This window comes from Schistocerca cancellata, chromosome 9 (genome assembly GCF_023864275.1).
Source record: "Schistocerca cancellata isolate TAMUIC-IGC-003103 chromosome 9, iqSchCanc2.1, whole genome shotgun sequence".
NCBI classification, from domain to species: Eukaryota; Metazoa; Arthropoda; class Insecta; order Orthoptera; family Acrididae; genus Schistocerca; species Schistocerca cancellata.
Genome location: NC_064634.1, coordinates 21,242,859 through 21,261,793, shown reverse-complemented (window position 1 = coordinate 21,261,793; position 18,935 = coordinate 21,242,859). Strand labels below are relative to the sequence as shown.

The 18,935-nt window shown below is 40.8% G+C and overlaps 1 protein-coding gene across 1 annotated transcript in view; it reads right to left on the bottom strand.

Moving 5' to 3' along the window:
- Positions 1 to 18,935, bottom strand: part of LOC126100725 (midasin-like) — a 229,874-nt gene that overhangs the window by 91,190 nt on the left and 119,749 nt on the right. Inside the window, exons 19-21 of the mRNA XM_049911344.1 lie at positions 13,806 to 14,046; positions 6,148 to 6,356; positions 5,396 to 5,542 (exon numbers count right to left, since the gene is read on the bottom strand). Of these exons, the coding sequence (XP_049767301.1) occupies positions 5,396 to 5,542; positions 6,148 to 6,356; positions 13,806 to 14,046 (597 nt within the window). The remainder of the gene's footprint in view (positions 1 to 5,395; positions 5,543 to 6,147; positions 6,357 to 13,805; positions 14,047 to 18,935) is intronic.

Genomic DNA, 18,935 nt, shown 5'->3' with positions numbered 1-18,935 from the left:
CAACTTGCACACACATCTGCAGTCTCACAGAGCTGAAACTACACTGCGAGCAGCAGCACCAGTGCATGATGGGAGTGGCAACTGGGTGGGAGTAGGAGGAGGCTGGGGCGGGGAGGGGGAGGGATAGTACAGTGGGAGTGGCAGACAGTGAAGTGTTGCAGTTCAGACGGAGGGCAGGAGAGAAGGTGCGGAGGGGGAAGGTGGTAAGTAGCGGAAAGGAGAGAAATAAAAAGAAATTAAAAGACTGGGTGTGGCGGTGAAATGATGGCTGTGTAGTGATGGAATGGGATCAGGGAGGGGGCTGGATGGGTGAGGACAGTGACTAACGAAGGTTGAGGCCAGGAGTGTTACGGGAATGTAGGATGTATTGCAGGTAAAGTTCCCACCTGCAAAATTCAGAAAAGCTGGTGTTGGTGGGAAGGATCCATACGGCACAGGCTGTAAAGCAGTCATTGAGATGAGGGATATCATGTTTAGCAGTGTGTTCAGCAACAGGGGGTCCACTTGTTTTTTGGCCACAGTTTGTCAGTGGCCTTTCATGTGGACAGACAGCTTGTTGGTTGTCATGACTACACAGAATGCAGCACAGTGGTTGCAGCTTAGCTTGTAAATCACATGACTGGTTTCTCAGGTGGCCCTATCTTTGATGGGATAGGTGATGTTAGTGACTGGACTGGAGTAGGTGGTGGTAGAAGGATGTATGGGACAGGTCTTGCATCTAGGTCTATTACAGGGGTATGAGCCATGAGGTAATACTGACCATTCAACTTATCTTAGAAGAAACATTAAGGAAAGGCAAACGTAGGTTTCTAGCATTTGTAGACTTAGAGAAAGCTTTTGACAATGTTGACTGGAATACTCTCTTTCAAATTCTGAAGGTGGCAGGGGTAAAATACAGGGAGCGAAAGGCTATTTACAATTTGTACAGAAACCAGATGGCAGTTATAAGAGTCGAGGGACATGAAAGGGAAGCAGCGGTTGGGAAGGGAGTGAGACAGGGTTGTAGCCTCTCCCCGATGTTATTAAATCTGTATATTGAGCAAACAGTAAAGGAAACAAAAGAAAAGTTCGGAGTAGGTATTAAAATCCACAGAGAAGAAATAAAAACTTTGAGGTTCACCGATGACTTTGTAATACTGTCAGAGACAGCAAAAAGACCTGGAAGAGCAGCTGAATGGAATGGACAGTGTCTTGAAAGGAAGATATAAAATGAACATCAACAAAAGCAAAATGAGGATAATGGAATGTAGTCGAATTAAGTCTGGTGATGCTGCAGGAATTAGATTACCAAATGAGACACTTAAAGTAGTAAAGGAGTTTTGCTATTTGGGGAGCAAAATAACCGATGATGGTCGAAGTAGAGAGGATATAAAATGTAGACTGGCAATGGCAAGGAAAGCATTTCTGAAGAAGAGAAATTTGTTAACATCGAGTATAGATTTAAGTGTCAGGAAGTCGTTTCTGAAAGTATTTGTATGGAGTGTAGCCATGTATGAGAGTAAAAAATGGATGATGAATAGTTTGGACAAGAAGAGAATAGAAGCTATCAAAATTTGGTGCTACACAAGAATGTTGAAGATTAGATGGGTAGATCACATAAGTAATAAGGAGGTATTGAATCGAATTGGGGAGAAGAGGAGTTTGTGGCACAACTTGACAAGAAGAAGGGACCGGTTAGTAGGACATGTTCTGAGGCATCAAGGGATCACAAATTTAACATTGGAGGACAGTGTGGAGGGTAAAAATCGTAGAGGGAGACCGAGAGATGAATACACTAAGCAGATTCAGAAGGATGTAGGTTGCAGTAAGTACTGAGAGATGACGAAGCTTGCACAGAATAGAGTAGCATGGAGAGCTGCATCAAACCAGTCTCAGGACTGAAGACCACAACAACAACACTGGTGTCTCAATTCTACTGCAGTTAACTCAAAATAATGGTTCTCTTCACTGATTGCACATAGATCACTTCTAACATTATACGGATAGTTTTGTTTCACATACACTCCTGGAAATGGAAAAAAGAACACATTGACACCGGTGTGTCAGACCCACCATACTTGCTCCGGACACTGCGGGGCACGGCACAGCGGACACACCAGGAACCGCGGTGTTGGCCGTCGAATGGCGCTAGCTGCGCAGCATTTGTGCACCGCCGCCGTCAGTGTCAGCCAGTTTGCCGTGGCATACGGAGCTCCATCGCAGTCTTTAACACTGGTAGCATGCCGCGACAGCGTGGACGTGAACCGTATGTGCAGTTGACGGACTTTGAGCGAGGGCGTATAGTGGGCATGCGGGAGGCCGGGTGGACGTACCGCCGAATTGCTCAACACGTGGGGCGTGAGGTCTCCACAGTACATCGATGTTGTCGCCAGTGGTCGGCGGAAGGTGCACGTGCCCGTCGACCTGGGACCGGACCGCAGCGACGCACGGATGCACGCCAAGACCGTAGGATCCTACGCAGTGCCGTAGGGGACCGCACCGCCACTTCCCAGCAAATTAGGGACACTGTTGCTCCTGGGGTATCGGCGAGGACCATTCGCAACCGTCTCCATGAAGCTGGGCTACGGTCCCGCACACCGTTACGCCGTCTTCCGCTCACGCCCCAACATCGTGCAGCCCGCCTCCAGTGGTGTCGCGACAGGCGTGAATGGAGGGACGAATGGAGACGTGTCGTCTTCAGCGATGAGAGTCGCTTCTGCCTTGGTGCCAATGATGGTCGTATGCGTGTTTGGCGCCGTGCAGGTGAGCGCCACAATCAGGACTGCATACGACCGAGGCACACAGGGCCAACACCCGGCATCATGGTGTGGGGAGCGATCTCCTACACTGGCCGTACACCACTGGTGATCGTCGAGGGGACACTGAATAGTGCACGGTACATCCAAACCGTCATCGAACCCATCGTTCTACCATTCCTAGACCGGCAAGGGAACTTGCTGTTCTAACAGGACAGTGCACGTCCGCATGTATCCCGTGCCACCCAACGTGCTCTAGAAGGTGTAAGTCAACTACCCTGGCCAGCAAGATCTCCGGATCTGTCCCCCATTGAGCATGTTTGGGACTGGATGAAGCGTCGTCTCACGCGGTCTGCACGTCCAGCACGAACGCTGGTCCAACTGAGGCGCCAGGTGGAAATGGCATGGCAAGCCGTTCCACAGGACTACATCCAGCATCTCTACGATCGTCTCCATGGGAGAATAGCAGCCTGCATTGCTGCGAAAGGTGGATATACACTGTACTAGTGCCGACATTGTGCATGCTCTGCTGCCTGTGTCTATGTGCCTGTGGTTCTGTCAGTGTGATCATGTGATGTATCTGACCCCAGGAAAGTGTCAATAAAGTTTCCCCTTCCTGGGACAATGAATTCACGGTGTTCTTATTTCAATTTCCAGGAGTGTAGATACAACAACCTGCACACTTTACAGATGCACAGGCTAAACTTTAAGACTTTAAATAATTAATTTCCGATACTTTGCACAGTGTTCTGTGATACAAACAACAGAGCTGTCTATGACCTCCAGTTCAATCTCTAGCTGTTGCACTTTATTTTTTAGACACTGACTATTTTGGTGAACAATTGTTGGCTTATTTTTACTACATTCAGCACTTTCTCTTCTATTTGCTCTATTGTCCTTTTGCACAAGTTTGTTTGGTTTGTCATTTCAAACATATTCATGTATTTTATTTTCACGGTACATTTTAGGTTTATCCCCCCTTCGGACCCTATCAGTTTTCCTTATTTTTAATTATTTTACAAATGTCCACAATCATTTGACTAAAAGTCATTGAGCGAAGTCTACAAGGGGCATTCAAATGAAACCCAGTCACTAGTGTAAAGTAATGGTATCACTTTTATTAACTCAATAATGTAGCTATACACAGTACACATATTCAAAAATAGTCACCAAAACTGTTGGCACATTTATCCCATTGCGACACTAGCTGGTCGATTCCATCCTTGAAGAAGCTAGTACGCTGCTGTCGGACCCAGACCTGGAGCCAGTCGCAAACTTCGTCGCCAACTGTGAATCGATTGCTCCTTTCAAAGAATTGTTTGCGCCTTTCCACAACACTAACGACTCAGACTGTACTCACCATACACAGCCTTCATCTGTCGATACATTTCATGGCCTCCAACTCCCTCCACTGCCAAAAATCGAATACTCCTCGTTGTTCCAGCTTAGTCACCTGCACGTTCGGTACTGGACGATAACTTGTGTGACCACATTCTCTTCGTTGTGAAATCACACTGCCGCTACACAACATCAAACATTGCACAAGCATCAGTCTCTCTATCAATAGATGGCCCACCATACCCGCAGTTACGTGGTGCCACCTTACGTGTAAGGCAAAGGTAGATGCACTGACCAGGTTTCATTTGACTGATCATCATATTTAAGTGCATGCTATCCTTCCCCAGACATTTTTCACTTAGAAATTTGTTTGGATCGAGGAATATTGCACCAAGCTCATCGCACTGTTGCCTAATTTCATTGTTTATTTTGTTTATGTAAACATTACTCACCAATCTTCTGTGTAAAATTCCACTGATTACCTGTCTTTATCTTGTATACATACAAACAGTCAATTATTTTTCATGTTTGTTTTCGATTCCTTCCCAACTGCTGCCGATTTGATTTTAGTTTGTTCCAGCATGAATTATAACACCTTAGAACTTTGTCTCAGGACTGTTATTATTTTTGTAGTTAGACTGCTTCGTGTTCATGATATTTTGAAAATGTTTGCTCATTTGCCAGGGCGAACATCAATATCACAGTGCAGAACCACTACATTTTTCAATATAAGATATCCAATAACAAGAAATTAATTTCTGTTACCTTACTTATATAAAATATTTCTGTGTTTTTCCTTTCTCATGTATGTCACCGTTTTCCAGCTACATTTATTTACAGAGTTTTCTCACAATAAGTTCTCCAAGTCTTTTTTTGCTGTAATTTGCAGATGAGAATTTTCACAGTTTTTTGTTGTACTTTGCACACAAGAATTTTCACAGTTTTGTGTTGCACCTGGCAAAGGATTTCCACACACAGGATGTTTATTCACTCGCTAGCTTAGTATTTGCTTCTTTCAGGGATTTAATCTCCTTTCTGAGAGACAATATCACTTCACTTCATAGAAGTTTTATTATTTTCCCTTTCGACTCTATTGTACTTCCTAGTTCAGTTGTTTCGCACTGTAAACAGTCAGCACAAGACCAGGGAGAAGCCATCACTTATGAATTTTAAATTCATTTTTGCGCACTTTTCATGAAGCCAAAAGTTTCACTTTGCACACAATATGCCCTTCGTAACACATTCTACATACTAAATCAATAGTCTGCACAAATCAGCAGTTGAAAATCAAAAAAGTTAAAAAGGAAGTTTTCGTTAAATACCTGTAGATCTTTCATCACATTCACCATTCGACGAGCGTAAGATTCAGGCAGTTCACAGCGCTTCTCTAATATAGTTTCCAGTTCGTGTGACGGGATTTTATCAAAGTGCAACTCGACAAACCGGTTGCGAAATGCCCTGGACAGCAACTGTAAAATAAAAATTAGAACTGAAATAGGAATTTTTATATATATGGGCTAAAATTTGAGTTGTGGCCACCACTACATTTAGGAAAGTTATTTAAGTAAAGCTGATATCAGTCCAATGGTAGTTCTGAATAGACGGTGCTTTACCAGGCGTAGTCCTATGCATAGTCTCAGTAAGTGGAATGCCTTTGACTTGTTTAGATCTTTGACTTTCTTTAAAGACTAACAAATAAAAATACTAAAGAGAAAGGAAATACCTCCACTGATATAGCCTGGCTCCAGTTAGTGGCAAGTAACAGGTTTTTTTTCCCCACTGTCTGTTCAACTGCAAACAGATTTTTCTTTACTATTAGAAGCTTTCTGTGCACACATGCAGGCACAAATATCCAAATATGCATGCAGTCTGTAGAGAAAGGACATCTGTGCCAACCATAACAGACAGTTGCATAATCAATTATATGTGGAGCACAACTTTGAAAACTTTCAGTGGCAGACAAATTTGTACTGGAATATGTTTGTTTTAACATAACATACGACATTCACATAACTCAAGAATTAAAATTTCAATCTTACAATAAATTGAGTGTCTAAGAAGTCCTGGAAATTACCTTTCTCCCACCATACAGACCAGGTGGATTCTGCGTTGCAAACAACATGAAGTTCGGATGTGCCGATATGACTTCTTGTGTCTCAGGAATGAATAGCTCTCTGTTGTCATCCAAAACACGATTCAAAGCCTCCAGAACATCTGTTGGTGCCAAATTCAGCTCATCTAATATAACCCAGTGGCCATGTCTCATTGCCTCTGCCAGAGCACCTGTAACATTTTCAATTCTCTCTCTCAGGCTCCCTCAGACTCCAATGCAGTACTTCTAAGGTGAGAACAAATGACATTAAAAATCATAACCTTGTACACATATGTGCACAGACTTTCACAGCTGATGTTTGTCTCTGAAAAGGGTCAAAAAAATAGCTGTAATTATTGAAATCGATTATAACAGGAAACTCAATTTCACTAGCTGAAGGAGGTTTACATACTCAAAGAAAAGCCGTAAGACCAGCAGAAATTAAAGAGAGGACAATATTCACAAAAGAGTAAAGGATATGTGAATTAAAGCTATGTTTCAGTCCAAAGATCAGGTTTAATATCACATGACCGTAGGACATAAAAAAAAAAAAAAAAAAAAAAAATCCAGAATGAGCCAAGAATGAGAAAAACCCAAAATAAGAGTTTGTGAGTCACACAGTTACATTACTCCTGAACAAGTAAATAATTGAAATAAAGGGTGTACATGTTGAATTTCAAGTTTTCACAGATAACTTAAACATTTCTCTACCACCAGTTGCGCTATCAGAAACTACCACCAGTTGAGCTATCAGAAAGATAAACTATCTTAAAGAAACAGCACAGAGTAGGACAACATACTTCCTGTGAGAAGACAAAATACATGATGAACATCAGCAATGGGCCAGAATGGATTTTAACTGACCACAGGAAGATTGACAGTGAGCAGAAGTTTAAGTACATCGGAGAAGCAACCCAACAGACTGGGATCTGGAAACTGGAGTGGGTCTACAAACCGACTAACACTGCATATACTACACTGACGTGACAAAAGCCGTGGGATGGCGATACACGAATATACAGACGGCAGTAGTACCGCATATACAAGGTATAAAAGAGCAGTGCATTGGTGGAGCTGTCGTTTGTACACAGGTGATCCGTGTGAAAAGACTTCAGATACGATTATGGCCACACAATGGGAATTAACTGACTTTGAACACGGAATGGCAGTTAGACCTAGACAGATGGAACATTCCATTTCAGAAATTGTTTGGAAATTCAATAATCCAAGATCCACAGCATCAAGAGCATGCCGAGAATACCAAATTTCAGGCATTACCTCTGACCACGGTCAACACAATGGCGGACGGCCATCACATAACTACTGAGACCAGCTACATTTCAGTAGAGTTGTCACTGCAAACAGACAAGCAGTGCTGCATGAAATAACTGCAGAAATCAATGTGGGACATACGATGAACATATCGGTTAAGACAGTGGACCGGAATTTGGTGTTAATGGGCTACGGCAGCAGACAACTGACGCAAGTGCCTTCGCTAACGACTCGACATCGCTGCAGCGCCTCATCCGCGCTCGTGACCGTACTGGTTGGATCCTAAACTAGTGGAAAACCGTGTCCTGGTCAGATTAGTCCTGATTTCAGTTGGAAGGAGTCGATGGTACATTTCGAGTGTGATGCAGACTCTACGAAGGTATGGATCCAAGTTGTTAACAAGACACTGTACAAGCTTGTGGTGGCTCCATAATGGTGTGGGCGGTGCTTACCTGTAATGATAATGAAATGAACCAGGTCCTCCGGTGCAACTGAACTGATTACTGACTGGCTATATTACTGGTGGTTATGTTCGGCTACTTGGAGACCTTTTGCAGCCATTACTGGACATCATATTCCCAAACAATGATAGAATTTTTATGGAGGAAAAGGCGCCACGTCACTAGGCCACAACTATTCACGATTGGTTTGAATGACATTCTGGACAATTCGAGCTAACCATCTAGCCATCCAGATCGCCTGACATGAGTCCCTTAGAGCATTTAGGGAACACAATTGAAAAGTCAGTTCGTGCACAAAATTCTGTGCCAGCAACACTTTCGGGATTATGGACGGCTGTAGAGGCAGCATGGCTTAGATTTCTACAGGAGACTTTCAATGACTTATTGCGTCCATGCCACTCTGATCTGCTGCACTACACTGCACAAAATGTGATGTGATATGATATTAGGAGTTATCCCGTGACTTTTGTCATCTCAGTGTAAGAAGAAGATGAGCACAGAAAGCAAAATAACACTTTACAGACCGTTGTAAGACCACATGGTTGGTACACTTCAGTGATGCTCTGAATCAACTGAAAAGGAAAAGACATTTTTTTTTTTTTTTAATGTTTAATACCAAAGCTATTGTTCATTTGCTGGCTCACTAGTTTTGGGCTTTGCCCATTTTCACAAGCTTCCTATTACTTTTTTTTGTGTTATGGATGTGCTGAACGTGGATTACAAAGATATCAGTGACAAACATATCCTAAATACAAATGCATAAGTAATTACCATAAAAACCATTTTATCACTGATATCTTTATTACCCACATTTGACACATCCACTCGTAGCAAAATTTTGTTCTCTGTAATAGGTGGGTTGTGCAAATTGGCAAAGCCTGAATTTTGTCAGCCAGCAAATAAACAGCAGCTTTGTTGTTAAAAATTTGATAAAAATGTCTTTTATTCAACATTTGAGAGCTAAAAGAAGTGACGCACTGAAAACTGTTATTAGTGAAAAGGACCTGTTGACTAGTTACTTAAAAAAAGAATGCATGATACTGCAGAAGATCACAGGCAAAGGATAGGTTGAGAGACAGATTCAACTGAGATCCAGAAAGAAACTCACAGCAAGGTGGAAATAATGCCTCTGACGATGATGGCAATTAAAAAGGAATGAGTACTGTTCTAACGCCACGTCTTCTGTATGGGTAATGACCATCTCACAAACAAAATCTGTGACTTTCTGAAACTGAAATTTTCTAAAACTTACCCAAAGTTAAAAGAAAGAATACAAGAGAGATCTACAAGAGATGGACAATGCTGAAGATAAAATAAATGGTAGGGATGGTTTCAGAAGAATGGTGAATAGCTACCAGGATTTTATAGTTGAATAAGTACTCATAAAATGGAGCGGGCCTTTAGCAGAAGAGCAAAAGAAAGTGCTTACTGATGGGCTCGAGAGACACTGGCAGGACATTAATGCCAGCCAATGAACATGATCTAGACACTGACTGTAGCAAGAAGTACATCCTGCCTTAGTAAAACTCTTTACTGAGGCCAAGTAGCAAGATTTTCCACAATCAAAATTTGTCTCTCACACTTTCATTGTCAATTGGTAATTATACTGGTATTATAAGTTGGAAAAAAAATGTAGGAAAAATAAATTATAAATCACTCTTTGCAAGTAACAGAAAATGTAAACATTCAATTAAAAAGTGATGTGTGGGTAAGATGAACTTTAAGTTTACATAAGTGAATGAATAGACATAGAAAATCCAGCAGCAACCTAATGAAAGACAAGTTGCCTCGGATCTCCATGCCAAGAGGCTCATCAGACCATACAAAGATGCAAAATGAAAATACCGGAATGTAACTGAAGACATTCAAATTTGAATGTGGTTACTAATGCCCAGAAGCCACTCAACCACCATAGCAGGTGAAATTTACTCTGCCCTAAGAACTCACTCAGAGTTGAAATGCATTAGAAGGACCTGATCTTTTACGCATATTAAAAACACGAAAAGTGTTACTCTGTATCACCTCACAAACTGATCAAAACTTGAACAGAAAAGTAAATGAAATTAGTTACAAAAACATATAAAAAAGGGGGGGGGGGCAATTAACTAACAGTTTATTTCTACGTGAGGTGCAGGATGACAAGGGAGAGGATAGCAGGGGAAGGACAATGGTGAAAGAATGCAGAGGGAGGAAAGACTTTAATTTTAAAATTTTTGACAATACTGGAAAGGGGAGGCGTGGAGTGGAGAGAAAATGATAATCATGCATTTTTATAAAATGAAACTTATTGAAAGCTATCATATTAGTGATTGCCTAGGATTAATCCTGCTGAAAGCAGCAAGATGAATACACAAACTGACAAAAAAAGTGTGTGGATTTTTTTCAGTGACACAATCTAGCACCTTCAAATGCTAACAACATTGCAGACAGCACCTGCAGGTTGAAGAAATGGGATGTCCGTGCACATGGAAAAATCTGGCAGGCTTTGTTTGAACTTAGTCCACAAAAATCAGTGTATGAAACCAGCATGGCATTACAAATGCCACAAACAATGGTTCAGAGCTCCATGAAATTTCAGGCGAACTGATGGATATCAATAACTTGTGGTCATAATATTTCGCTGCACAGCCTTCTGGCCATCTTCAGTTAGATAATGAAGGAAGCCAGCATAGTTCCACAGAGGGTGCTCATAGCCACACAGACTTGTAGCAGACAGGCATAAGCTCTATCAATGCACGTACAGTGACAACCGGGCAGTGGTGACTTGTGATTATACATTCTGGGTGTTCACAAATTTTTAGATTCAGATAAATTTGAGAGTGTGAAATTAATAGCATCCACTGTATAACAGTTACACTTTTGAACAAGTTTATACAACTACAGCCACTGCCAATAACAACAGTAATAATAATAATAATAATAATAATAATAATAATAATAATAATAATAATAATGGATGGATGAAATGGCTCTGAGCACTATGCGACTTAACTTCTGAGGTCATCAGTCGCCTAGAACTTAGAACTAATTAAACCTAACTAACCTAAGGACATCACACACATCCATGCCCGAGGCAGGATTCGAACCTGCGACCGTAGCGGTCGCTCGGCTCCAGACTGTAGCGCCTAGAACCGCACGGCCACTCCGGCCAGCAATAATAATAATAATAATATGCATAACTTATCTAACAAAAGAAGGAATTGTTTTCTGGAATTTTGTTATTTTGTACACAATAAAGTACAGTAAAGGCCAATATCAAAATAATGTGTAAGCTTTCGCAACTCTCCGTTTCGCATTTTTGTGTAAATGGGAGTTTTTATGCTTTTCCATTTTTTCGGACAAATGTACAAGATCCCCAACAGTTCAGGAATTTATTTCTGGGCTGAAAATTGGATATTCTTACACTGCATCCATACAACAACTTGTGTTAATGGTACACCTCCTTGTTAAATGTTCGCTTGTAATCATGCTTATTTGATTTTTTCACTCTCTCAATCAAAGGATCTGTTCTCTCCTTTGCGACTAACTTTTCCTGGTAATTTACTTTTCTGTTCTCAGAATGAGATTTTCACTCTGCAGAGGAATGTGCACTGATATGAACCTTCTTGGCCAGACTGAGACTTGAACTGGGGACCTCTGCCTTTTGCTGGCAAGTGCTCTACCAACTAAACTACCCAAGCACAACTCATAACCCGCCTCACAGCTTTACTTTTCTGTTAGGATTTAAAAAAGATTCAACATAGTTCATGTTTACACTGCACCCAAAATCAGATCCCCACACAGTGAACAACCAATACCAAATACAAAATGACATTTGTGGAAATGATTCAACACAAGTGGTAAAGTCTGCCAACATGGTCACTTGACTAGAATACAAATGAGATGCTGAGATCCATACAGACCTAAAGCATGCCCCAGCGATCCCACACTGAAGTGAATATCAGGGAAACCAGTGATACAGCTTTCTGTGAATTCCCATATGTACAATGTGGGCCTAAAGCACAGATAAACCTGACTAAATATTTTACTAGCACATATAAATGCTATAATCTCACAACTGATGGTGATGTGGTTTAGGCCCTTATGATTCTCAGTGCCACAAATGGATTACTGTATGTTAAAATTCATAACTTAATATACTCATTCAGAAACCCACAAAATAGGTTTCCTATCAGTACGACTTTGACATATACTGATGTTCGATCCAATTTTACTACAATATATAGCAAGTGAATTATCATACCTGAAGAGTGTGCTACCACCTAGCAGGACTTATGACGAGCCAACGGGAATAAAAGTCTGCCGCAGTGTGCTACAACCTGCTGGCATTGACGTAAACCTCTAGTTGAGTGACAAGGGTCGTGAACTGTGCATGTTGTTTATCATACGTATATGGCCTGTAAGACAATTACGTCACACACGTTGTGTATGTACAAAAGTTCCTTAAAATGTGCACAACTGTAGGTGTGCTCACAACCCTGATGCCAAGCTTCACGGAGTCTAGAGGAGAAGTTGCGCCGTAGATTTACGTGACGTATCTTTCAGGTTGCAGCATCTATGTTATGTTTAAAAGCATTCAAAGAAAAATAACCAATAAATCCACAAGGTGTCGAATGTTAGGGTGTTCACGTGCTCTTACACAGCAGTTGTCTGTAACTGGGTCCACCATGCACATGTCGGGCCTGTGTTTGAGCAGTTTTAAATAGAAGAACCCAGTGTACTGTCACCAGAACACAGCTGACAATAACCAGAAGACTGCACCAATATATCACGGCAGGAAGTTACTGATAACCAGCAGTTTGCCTGAAATTTCATGGGACTCTAGACACCAGTAAAGCTTTAAATTTCACAATGATTTGGAGTGTTCTCAAAACAAAACAGGAAATGGCATTGTACATAGTTCAAAATTTACAGGAACTGAAACAGAAGGACTATGTCAAATGCTTTAGTATGCTGCTTCAACACTGGAAGCCATGCACAAACAAATATTTGCTGAACATCAGCACGTCTCAGCAAAAGTTAACATGTTCTGTGTGATGTCAGCACAAAAATTTTACTGCCCATTTCTCTTCACTGAGCTAAGTGTTCCAACAAACATTTACCTGGACATTCTCAAATGCCTGCTGATGCCACAGCATGATATACATATTCTAAAGACCACATTTTTCAGAGAGATGAAGCTCCCCCACACTTGGGTATAGAGGGTCACATATTATTAAATCAACATTTTCCATGCCATTGGACCAGTTAAACAGGACAGGACAACACAGTGTTCTGCTCTTGATCACTTAGATTCCTGGACCTAACATCTATGGTTTCCTTTTTATAGAGTTATGAGAAACAACTTGTGTATGTGCCTCCTTTGCCGGAAACAATTCTGGAACACAAAATGCCCATTTCTAATGCACTCGCATCAGTGGCTTTGCATATGCTTGAATGCGGTGTGAAATGGCTTAGCGCTTAAATGTTGTCTGCATGATCAAGGGGAGTCATACAGAACACTTACAACATATGGAAAAAAAACAATGAAGTTTATTTTACATTCTCTGCAATTTTTATCAGTGTATAACCATCACTTAAGTTCTGGGAGAACGTACATAATTGAGGCGTGAAGGAGACCACTCACCGAACAGCAGAAGTGTTAAGTCACCGTCATGCACAAGCAAAAGAGAGAGGAAACTTTCCAGATTTCAGGATAAATTCTTTGATGGAGCTAGAGTACAAATAAAACAAACACACACACACACACACACACACACACACACACACACACACACACACAGTTGCTCAAACACTGAGAACATTTGGTTTCAGCACTTGTATAAATTTTTATGTCTTAACAACAGATAAGGATTCAAAGAACAGAAAACATATAAGAAATCTCTTTTTAACAAAGTCTAAACTTACCCTCTCTGAAAACTAGTGATCCAGAAGCATCAGCAATATAAGAACCCACATATTCTTGCAGATCTGTGTGTTCATGGTTGTTGATTCGCACACAGTGGTGACCTGTTATCTGAGCCAAGTATGTCACAATACTCGTCTTGCCAACTGACGTGTCACCTTGCAGCAACACAGGCAGTTGGCCCAAAGACACAATACGTGCCAGGTCTCGCAAATTGCGGCTAACAGATTCTGTCAATATGTACTGAAAGCCAAAGTTATAGTCATCAAATTTACAATATTTAAAGATCTATAAAATCAGTATGTTTTATTCTAACATAGTTAACAATATTTGAAAATCCTGGATGGAGAAATATATGTTTCTGTGTTCCATGCATCGATGTGCTATGAGTGAGTGGCTGACTTCGCTTAACTTTATATATTATCCTAAGATATAAAGAATAAAATAAAAAATTAGTAAGACAATTTCATATGATACAATTCAGCACACCTTGAATTTAATGTGCAATAAAAGGTGCTTCTTTGAACTGTTTCAACACAATCTGGGTTTGTTGGACAGAATTAACAAGAAACAGCTAAATGAGAGACTCAAACAATAATACAATACAGACAGATTAAAGATACATGTACAAAGTACACTCTACATTACTCGTGAATACAAAATAGAACTGCTGCTAAACTATAGCCCACTGATGAAACTGGTGAATGAACAATGGATAACTAAGAAAATGGATGAAATCATCGAAGACTACATGGTTATGCAATGATGCACAGGATTTACAGTACAGTACAAAGTTTACATACAACAACTTTTGATGCTTCATAACTGAACCTACTGTCCTTGTGGTATTACACAAGTTGAGTTAAATCAAAGGGCCTACAATGACCATATGCAAAACATGTCACAAAGGATGCTAACCTGACCACAAAAGGCAAGGATCAGATAACACTCTCTTTCAAGCACCACTTCATCTTGCACCTCACTAAGCCACCATATGTTAATGGCATGTAAAAAAGGAAGAGATTTTCCAATAGGAAAGGACAGGACAACGCAATGTGGATAGCTCTTAGAGCTTCTACATTCAGTAATTGTTAGATTACAGCATATTTTGAAGGACATTGTTATTTAACAAAGAGCACTGTACATCAGTGAGAAATTACAAATCCCACAGAAAACATCAACCATGATGGGCAGGCTCAGAAATGACTCATAGGTAAAGCCTTTTAGCACTTCAATATTTTATTCATCACATGTAGTGATCGCCTCCTCCCATGAACCATGGACCTTGCCATTGGTGAGGAGGCTTGCTTGCTTCAGCAATAAAGATACCCGTACCTTAGGTGCAATCACAACAGAGGAGTATCTGTTGAGAGGCCAGACAAACGTGTGGTTCCTGAAGAGGCGCAGCAGCCTTTTCAGTAGTTGCAGGGGCAATAGTCTGGATGACTGACTGATCTGGCCTTGTAACATTAACCAAAACGGCCTTGCTGTGCTGGTACTGCGAGTGGCTAAAAGCAAGGGGAAACTATAGCCGTAATTTTTCACGAGGGCATGCAGCTTTACTGTATGGTTAAATGATGATGGTGTCTGCTTGGGTAAAATATTATGGAGGTGAAATACTGCCCTCTTCGGATCTCCGGGCAGGGGCTATTCAGGAGGATGTCATTATCAGGAGAAACAAAACTGGCGTACTATTTATCAGAGCTTAGAATGTCAGGTCCCTTAATGTGGCAGGTAGTTTAGAAAATTTAAAAAGGGAAATGGATAGGTTAAAGCTACATATAATGGGAATAAGTGAAGTTCGGCGGCAGGAGGAACAAGACTTCTGGTCAGGTGAATACAGGGTTATAAATACATTATCAAATCTGGGTACTGCAGGAGTAGGTTTAATAATGAATAAAAAAATAGGAGCACGGGTAAGCTATCACAAACAGCATTGTTAACCCATTATTGTAGCAAAGAAAGACACGAAGTCGACGCCTACAACAGTAGTACAAGTTTATATGCCAACTAGCAGCACAGATGACGAAGACATTGAAGAAATGTATGATGAGGCAAAAGAAATTATTCAGATAGTGAAGGAAGATGAAAATTTAATAGTCACATGGGACTGGAATTCGATAGTAGGAAAAGCAAGAGAAGGAAAAGTAGTAGGTGAATGTGGAATGGGGGTAAGGATTGAAAGAGGAAACCACCTAGTAGAATTTTGCACATAGACTAACTTACCGTATTTACTCGAATCTAAGCCGCACTTTTTTTCCGGTTTTCGTAATCCAAAAAACCGCCTGCGGCTTAGAATCGAGTGCAAAGCAAGCGGAAGTTATGAAAAATGTTGGTACATGCCGCCACAACTAACGTCTGCCGTCGAATATATGTAGCGCTACGCATGCATGCTTTGTAAGCACAAAGATAAATACTGGCGCCAAAACCTCTGCGTCAGTAAATAAATTTAAAAAAAAAGTTGAAGACGAGCTTTTTTTTCTCCGCCGCAAGTTTCGACCACTCCATTTTCATACATTATCCAAAGAAGTAAATACAAATTCCGTATTGTTCATCTTCGAATGTAGCACAATTTCAGTGTACTACGAAAATCTGACTGGCAAGACTGTTTGGGATGTTTGTCAATATGGCCAACTCTACGTTCTGAATTTTTTCCTATCTGTGAGAAGAGATGGTTGCGAATAGGAACCTGATGAAATTTGAATCACATACAGTTTTCTATTCACCATAAGAATAATACGAATATAAACATTTTGCCATGTATTCTTTCGTGTTTGCTGCTATCTCATTTAAATCCTGTCTGCCAAATAAACTACGAAACTAGAGTAGAGTGAGACAACAGCAAACGCGGAAGAATGTACGTATCGTGTCATGTTTATATTCGTATTATTCTTATGCCTAATAGTGATATAGTCAGAAATGAAGCACGGCAAGTAACTAGATTTTTAAATCTAAGATGACTCTAATTTCTGTGCAGAATTTGATGTAATAAAGAAGCGGCCGCAAAGCTTTTCAAACGGAGAAAAATTTCCGCCCAACTCTCGTTCAGAACATGTTCTATCATACGCAGTCTATTATTTGATTCTTGTTGATCATTATCAAAGAAAGCAGCAGTGTAAGTAACAACAAATAGCAGTCTCTTGCCATTGTTTCGCTAATGAGACGATTCCTCTCTCTCTCTCTCTCTCTCTCTCTCTCTCTCTCTCTCTCTCTCTCTCTCTCTTTTTTTTACGCGGCGGTAGCGTGCACAAAAGCAAGCCATGCCGCGAGCCGCGACAGGCCGTAAACACGCACTATCAGAATGCGACAAACAATGCATGACACATTGCAGTAATGCATTTTCAGCTTAAGATTGACACAAACACCTATAACAAAGAAAACGGCACTTATCAGATCAAAGCAAAATAAGCAATCGATTCAAACCAGACGAAGCACGTGAAAAAGGAAGGGCACCCGTATAAATACGGACGGAGCGCCTGACGCATAGCAATAGCTACGTGGTAAAGCTTAACTGCTAAGCTTACGACTCGAACCAAACTACTGTAGCTGTATCGTCATTCATTCGGCCTAAATTGTGTCTCATATTACAATGGACCAACTTTGTTTCGATTTGGAGGTGCGGCCTACAACTTTTCTCTCCCCTTGAATTTCGAGTCTCAAATTTCAGGTGCGGCTTAGATTCAGGAAAATTTTTTTTCCTTTATTTCGTGTCTCATTTTTCAGGTGCGGCTTAGATTCGAGTAAATACGGTAATCATCGCTAACACTTGGTTTGCATAAATGTAAGAGACCTGGAGACATTGGAAGGTTTCAGATATATTATATAATGGTAAGAGAGATATTTAGGAACTAGGTTTTAAATTGTAAGACATTTCCAGGGTCAGATGTGGACTCTGACCACAATCTATTGGTTATGAACTGTAGATTAGAACTGAAGGAACAGCAAAAAAGTGGGAATTTAACGAGATGGGACCTGGATAAACTAAAAGAACCAGAGGTTGTAGAGAGGTTCAGAGAGAGCATTAGGGAATGATTGAGAATAATGGGTGAGAGAAATACAGTACAAGACGACTGGGTAGCTTTGAGACATGAAATAGTGCAGGCAGCAGAGGATCAAGTAAGTAAAAAGACAAGGGCTAGTAGAAATCCTTGGGTAACAGAAGAGATATTGAATTTAATCAATGAAAGGAGAAAATACAAAAATGCAGTAAATGAAGTAGGCAAACAGCAATACAAATGTCTCAAAAATGAGATCAACTGGAAGTGCGAAATGGCTAAGCAGCGGTGGCTAGAGGACAAATGTAAGGATGTAGATGCATATATCCTTGGGGGTAAGATAGATACTGAATACAGGAAAATTAAAGAGACCTTTGGAGAAAAGAGAGCCACATCTGTGAATATCAAGAGCAGACAGAAAACCTGTTCTAAGCAAAGACAGGAAAGCAAAAGATGGAAGGAGAATATAGAGGGCCTATACAACGGCAACGTATCTGAGGGCAATATTATGGAAATGGAAGAGGATGTAGTTGAAGTGTTTGACAGCGCACTGAGAGACCTATGACAAAATAAGATCCCAGAAGTAGACAACATTCCATTAGAACTACTTATAGACTTTGGAGTGCCAGCCATGACAATCTGGTGAGCAAGATGTATGAGACAGGTGAAATACCCTCAGACTTAAAGAAGAATATAACAATTCCAATCCCAAAGAAAGCTAATGTTGACAGGTATCAAAATAACTGAACTATCAGGTTAATAAGTCACGGCTGCAAAATACTAACACAAATTCTTTACAAACGAATGGAAAAACTGGTAGCAGCCATTCTCGGGGAAGATCAGTTTGGATTCCGTAGAAATGTTGGAACACGTGAGGCAATACTGACCCTACATCTTAACTTAGAAGGTAGATCAAGGAAACGCAAACCTAAATTTCTAGGATTTGTAGACTTGGAGAAAGCTTTTGACAATGTTGCCTGGAATACTCTCTTTCCAATTCTGAAGGTGGCAGGGGTCAAATACGGGGAGTGAAAGGCTATTTACAATTTGTACAGAAAACAGATGGCAGTTATAAGAGTCAAGGGGCATGAAAGGGAAGCAGTAGTTGGGAAGGGAATGAGACAGGATTGTAGCCAA